Source organism: Papaver somniferum, unplaced genomic scaffold (genome assembly GCF_003573695.1).
Source record: "Papaver somniferum cultivar HN1 unplaced genomic scaffold, ASM357369v1 unplaced-scaffold_22, whole genome shotgun sequence".
Classification (NCBI taxonomy): Eukaryota; Viridiplantae; Streptophyta; class Magnoliopsida; order Ranunculales; family Papaveraceae; genus Papaver; species Papaver somniferum.
Genome location: NW_020632152.1, coordinates 44,318 through 50,787, shown reverse-complemented (window position 1 = coordinate 50,787; position 6,470 = coordinate 44,318). Strand labels below are relative to the sequence as shown.

The 6,470-nt window shown below is 36.5% G+C and overlaps 1 protein-coding gene across 1 annotated transcript; it reads left to right on the top strand.

Moving 5' to 3' along the window:
- Positions 1-5,788: 5,788 nt before the first annotated feature.
- LOC113340517 lies at positions 5,789-6,268 on the top strand. Its single transcript, XM_026585652.1, has one exon. The coding sequence runs from the start codon at positions 5,789-5,791 to the stop codon at positions 6,266-6,268; it is 480 nt and encodes a 159-aa protein (XP_026441437.1).
- Positions 6,269-6,470: the final 202 nt, after the last annotated feature.

Here is a 6,470-nt window from a genome sequence, read left to right as displayed (position 1 = left end):
TGATGAGTGCCAAATATTGTATATATTTATCCCTTTTTGTTGGCATTTAACTCATCTTTTATGCATTAATTCTACATTTTATCCCATATTCTGTATTTTCATTGTTTTCAAGAATAAATATTTTTATTAATTAATTTTGCATTTTTAGGTAATAAATAAAGTCTGGATGACTTGCGGAGCAAAAAGAGCAGAAAAGTAGTGAAAAGCCGGGAGAAATTACGCAAGGAAGCCGCAAAGAATGGAGTGCACGTCCAAAAAGCTGGAAATGGGCTCAAGAAGAAGAAAGTTGTTCTTAAAGAAGAAGTGGGATCAAGGTTTTCCAAGCCCAAACTCATTTCCCAAACCCATATTCTATACCCAAAAGCCTAAAACCCAAATCCATACCCGCTTGCGTCTTCAGCCGTCAGATCAGTTCTCAGAAGCATCCGACGGTCGCTCCCTTGATGTGCATCGAAGTTTGATATCTCCGCCTTACACTACAGTACCTAACTCCATCAAGTACCGTTCGTTTCGTTGTATCTCTTCATCCGACGGTCGCTCATCGCCTGCCTCCGCATCGCCGTCAGATCCACCTACCATCTTCCCATCCATCGGTCCAGCTTCGCGAAACATCAAAATCCTCTACACCTGCTCAACACCCTAGTACCTAATACCTATACCCATTGCCAAACACACCCTTCCTCAAACCCCATCGACACCATCTTCCCCCCCCCTCTCTGCAACAGTACCACCATGTCCGTCTCCATCACCACCATCTTCTCCCCAAATCACTCCACCATCTACGCCACCAAATCACTCTACTCTACCTATAACCAAAAACCCATCATCACTATCACGTTTTACCTCTTTTTCATCAACTAATCTCCTCCATTTCTCATCTCTCATCACTGAAACCCTAGGTGAGAAATTGAAGATATAAGTTGATGTTAGAGCAGCAATTGGAGCAGGAGATGAACGAGGAGAAGTAATTGGAGAGTGGGTCGACGAGATGGAGTGAGTATCTCAACACATTAGGTAAATCAATTTCACCTAATTTTCTGTTTTTGGGGAAAAGGGGTTGGAACCCTAATTCTGATAGGGGGAGTATAAATTGGTATTATGTGGTGTGTGTAAAAGACACTGTGTATCTCTCTGGATTAGCCAGTAGAGAATTGAGACAATTTTTAGTTAATGAATTTCAATTTCAGTCTTCTTATGCAATTAACAGTTGATTGTTATGTTATGTTTGAATTATTTCTGTATGATGAATGCTTGTGTTTGTAACATGTTGAGCATGAGCTAAGTAGCACTAAGCTAAGGCTCAGTTGAAGCCTTGTGTACTGTCAATTGACAGGTTGCTATGATAGTTCTCCTGATGTATGTTTTGATTGAGCAAATGGGAGATACCAATGCTCATAGTGCCTGTGATTGGTTGTTCTGTCAAAAGACAGCCAATGCTAGGGGCAGACTATTGAGCAATTTAGTATTCTTCCATTTCTAGATGTATGCATAGGATTTTTAACTCAACCTAGAAACATGTTGTTTGATTAGGACACAAGGTGGATCCTAAGCCTTGGCTTAACCACCAATCCCTTTGCAGTCACCTCTATTCAGTTCTATTTTGCTTCCTGATCAGTTATTCTCCTTGCCTGTTTTTCTTGTTTAAATTCCTGCAATTTGTAGCTGTTGTGCACTGAAATCAGTGCACAATCCTCACCTTGCCCTTGGCTTATAGCCTTGGTTCCCTGCTATTGTTATTCTGTTGTGCTGCTTTGTTGTGTAACTGTTTTAGTTCTTTGAATCTGCCACATTACCTTGCTTTGCTCACTGCCATAGTGCCCTGTCTTGATTGTTAGCTTAGGTTTTTCTCTAGTTTGCTCCCACTCCCTGTGGACTTTCCCCTGCTTACCTTCTATATCATAACTTGGCCTTGTATACTTGCAAGCTTCTGTGTGTCTTTGCTTGTCACACCAGTAGAGGAGAATTCTATTGAGAACAGTGAAGTCAAGTTTATTAATGGTAAAAATGGTATAGTTTCTTCTGAAAGAATTCCAGTTACTTATTGGTCAAGAGTTGTTCAAAAACCTACATCTTCAACTACTAATTTTGGAGACAAGGAGATCACAATTAATCAGGTAAACACAAACCAAGTTCAACTAGTACTCAAATGCCTACTAAATATAATTTTAGAAAACAACAAGGAAAGGGAGGTACAAAAGGCCTCCAATCCAAATCATGAGAGTCTTATATTGGAACTTAAGAGGCCTTAGAAGAGCCAGGTCTCAAAATAAATTATGGGCTCTAATAAATCAATTTAATCCTTCAGTAGTATGGGTTGCAGAACCTAAAGTTTTTTGTTCTTCTTATTTTTGCAATAAATTGAATCTACCTGGTATGCAAAGCATGGTAATTCATAACTCAGTTTCAAATAAAAAAGGGAATGTATGGCTCTTTTGGAATAGACATTTACCTACTCCTACAGTGGTGTCTATGTCAAGTCAGATGATAACAGTGGATTTTGTTGGTGTTCTTATGTCTGGTATTCATGCTCATGTAAGCCTTGTTCAAAGAAGATATTTCTGGTCAGAAATGGAGATAATTAGTGGTTTAAACAAGCGTTGGTTGGCCATAGGAGATTATAATGCAATTATTTCAGTTGATGAAAAGATTGGAGGTAAAAGTCCAAACAGAAGTTCAATGTTGGAGTTTAACAATTGTCTAGACACATGTGGATTAATACAGGCTCCTAGTACTGGTCTTCAACATTCTTGGTCTAATTGTCAACATGGTAATAAAAGAATCTTGTGCAAGTTGGATAGAGCAGTATTTAATATTTTATGGTTACAAAAGTTTGAAGGTTGGAATTATAAGGTGGGTTTAAGGTTGCATCTGATCATTCTCCTTTGCTGGGTGGGGGTACTCAAATTTCTAAGCCACAGAATGCTCTCAGGAGATTTCAAAAGATGTGGATTTCACATCCAAATTTTATGGAGGTTGTAGAAAAATGTTGGTCTGAGAAGATAGTTGGTGATCCAGCTTTTTTTTTGGAACAGAAATTAAAAAAATTGAAAAAAGATTCTTAATGAATGGAACTGGAAGGTGTTTGGCAATATTCATGTAGAAACTAAGGAGACAGAGGTTAAAGTTCAAGAAGCAATGATCAACTCTGATAACAATCCATTTGATGAAGCACCTCTCAATAATTTGGTAGAAGCTCAGAACTTATATAATTCTAAAGAAGTGCAGTTGAACACATTTCTGAAACAAAAAACTAGAAACAAATGGATTAAAGAGGGAGCAGCTAACACAAGTTTCTTACATGCTCAGCTTAAAATCAGGCAAGCAAAAACTTGATAACTGAGTTGGAAGATGGTGATGGAAATTTTATAGCTGATCAAAAGCAAATACAAGATGAATTGGTGAAATTTTTTGAAGAAAAATTTAAATATAAAGAGGTAGAGAAAATGGACCATATGCTTAATGGCATTCCTGAAGTGATAACAACTGAAGATCAAACTATGCAAGAGGCAATACCAAATGCTGATGAGATTAAGCAAACATTGTTTGCTATGGATGAGGATAGTGCTCCTGGACCTGATGGTTTTTCAGGGAGTTTTTACAGAGCATGTTGGAATTTTGTACATGAAGATATAATTAATGGAATTCAGTTTTGCTGGAGAAGAAAATTCATACCCAAAGGTTTAAATTCTAGCTTTTTGGTACTTATTCCCAAAACTGAAGGAACAAGAAATCCAAAACAATTTAGACCAATAGGTCTGAGTAATGTTAGTTTCATGATATTTACTAAAATTCTATCTACAAGGATGGGGACTTTGATGCACAAGTTCGTCTCACCTCAACAGGCAGCTTATGTTAAAGGAAGATGCATTCAGGATCAAATTCTATTAGCTTATGAATTAGTTAATGAAATTACTAAGAAGAGAAGATGTAGAAATGTAGCTCTTAAGCTGGATATTTCACAAGCCTATGATTTTGTTAGCTGGGAATTTTTGTTTCAGGTTCTGCAGAAGTTTGGATTCTCAAAAACTTGGTGTGATTGGCTTTTCACTTTATTTCAGTTCGCAAGAATCTATGTGATGGTGAATGGTGGGCCTTGTGGCTTTTTCTCAGTAAGTAGAGGTCTGAGACAAGGAGAACCCTTATCTCTAATTTTATTTGTTTTATTGGAAGAAGCATTGAGTAGAAGATTATCTCAAATGGTGCAGGAAGGCTTAATTAGTCCAATGGTGGAGAGAAAGGGTATTCATCCAACCCATTTATTCTTTGCAGATGATGTATTTATATTCATCAATGGTGCTAAGAAGAGTATATTAAATCTTATGAAACTTCTTGAGGATTACCAAAAATGCTCTGGTCAAGTTATCAATAATAGTAAGAGCAAAATGTTTATAGATGGGACTACTGAGTTAAGGAAAAATCAGATTAAGGATATCATTCAACTGGAAAGAAGTGAATTTCCTGACAAGTATCTTGGAGTCATTCTTACAACAGGGAGAGTGAAAGTATCAACAGTACGGCCAATGGCTGAAATGATGCATATGAAGCTAGCCATTTGGAAAGGTAAGTTACTATCTTTTCAAGAAAGATTAGTGTTAATAAAGTCAGTGCTTTGTAGTATTCCAGTTTACAACATGGCAGTGTACAAATGGCCAGCATCAGCTATTAAAATATGTGAAAGAATAATGAGAAACTTTCTGTGGTCTGGAGATGGAGAAACAAGGAAGTATCATAGATTTTCTTGGAAAAGGGTTTGTAATCCCTTAAGTGAATGAGGGTTGGGAATTAGAAGACTTGTTGTTATTAACAGAGCTTTTCTTATGAAGATGATGTGGAAAACCAATAATTTAAAAGATGATTGGGCATTATTCTTTCAGGCTAAATACAAAGATAAAAATGGCCAATGGAACACTAACTGGCAGAAATCTTCAGTATGGCCGGGTTTGAAATGGGCATGGGAGGCAATGAAAGAAGATATAAGATGGATTATTGGAAATGGTGATAATATCTCAGTCTGGTTTGATTCTTGGATAGAAGATGAAGCAATATTTGATAAATTTAAACATCTGAGATATGTTACTGAAAATATAAAATTGAAGGTGTCGGATATTTTTTCAAAAGGAGTGTGGTCTTATAATAATGTTCTTCATCAGATTTTTCATAATCTAAAAATGCCTGAAGTTCTTGGAGGAGAGGATAACATGGTGTGGACAACAAATTTGAAGGGAGAATTCTCTATCTCTGAGGAAGTCAACAAATTGAGGCACAAGGAACAACCAGTGAATTGGTCTAAATACTTATGGTCACAGTATCTTCATCCTTCAGTTGCAAGCAATGTGTGGAAACTAATTCAAGGAATATATGTTGATGATCAGAAAATTATAGAGAATGGATATGAAATAATTTCAATATGTTGCATTTGTGAAATAGAATCAGATAGTATGAATCACTTACTCTGGGAGTGTAGTTTCAGTAAGGAAATTTGGATATGGATTTGTGCTATATTTCAATTCAGAATGCCAAATTCCTTTGAAGACTTATGGAAGAGTGCCCCCAAGTGTAGTCCATTGATTCAACAAGTTTGGTTAACTTCATCCTGTAGTATACTAAAAGAACTGTGGTTTCAGAAACATAAGAATTTTTTTGATGAGATTAAGCCAAGTCTGCAAAGCTTCAAAGGGAATATCATGAAAGCAGTGAATGAGGGTGGTTTAAGAATTACTGGTACCAAGTGGAATCAGAACTATGATCAGGAAATTATTGAAAATTTCGATTAGGACTCAGATATTCCATGTTTCAGTATATTAAGACATGCTATTGGTCTCCACCTGAACAAGACTTTGTGATGTTCTGTTGTGATGGATCATCATTTGGTAATCCTGGCTCTGCTGGATTTGGTTTTGTTGTAAGGGATTCAAATTGTCAGGTGTTGGGTGCCATGTCTGGAGGTATTGGAGTTGCTACTAATTATCTGGCAGAATATTATGGAATCATGTGTGCAGTGGAACTGGATGTGCAATGGGGTATGCTGAAGATAATTATAGTTTCATATTTCAAATTTGTTCTTACTGAATTTGCTAAGGGGAGAGTTCCATGGTTTATGAAAGGGGGATGTAAGAATGCTACAAGGAAGCTAAATCAAATAAAATATCAACATGGTTACAGAGAAACCAATTTTACTGCTGATTGTATGACAAAGAAAGTAGCAGCATTAGCAGCTAGTGTTAGGCAAATTTATATAGGGAGACCTCGGTGCTTACCAAGAGTATAAATGCCAAATGTTGAATATTATAGGTTTGGTTGATTTGAGTGATTTAATGTGAGTTGGGCCTGAGTGTATGGGCCTGTTTTTTTTCTGTTAAAGTTTGTATTCTTTGTATTTGGGTTGTATCATTTTTGCTTATTCAATGAAATTATATGTGATTCAAAAAAAAAAAAACTTTGGAGTGGCAAAAAAAAACATAGCTATGTGA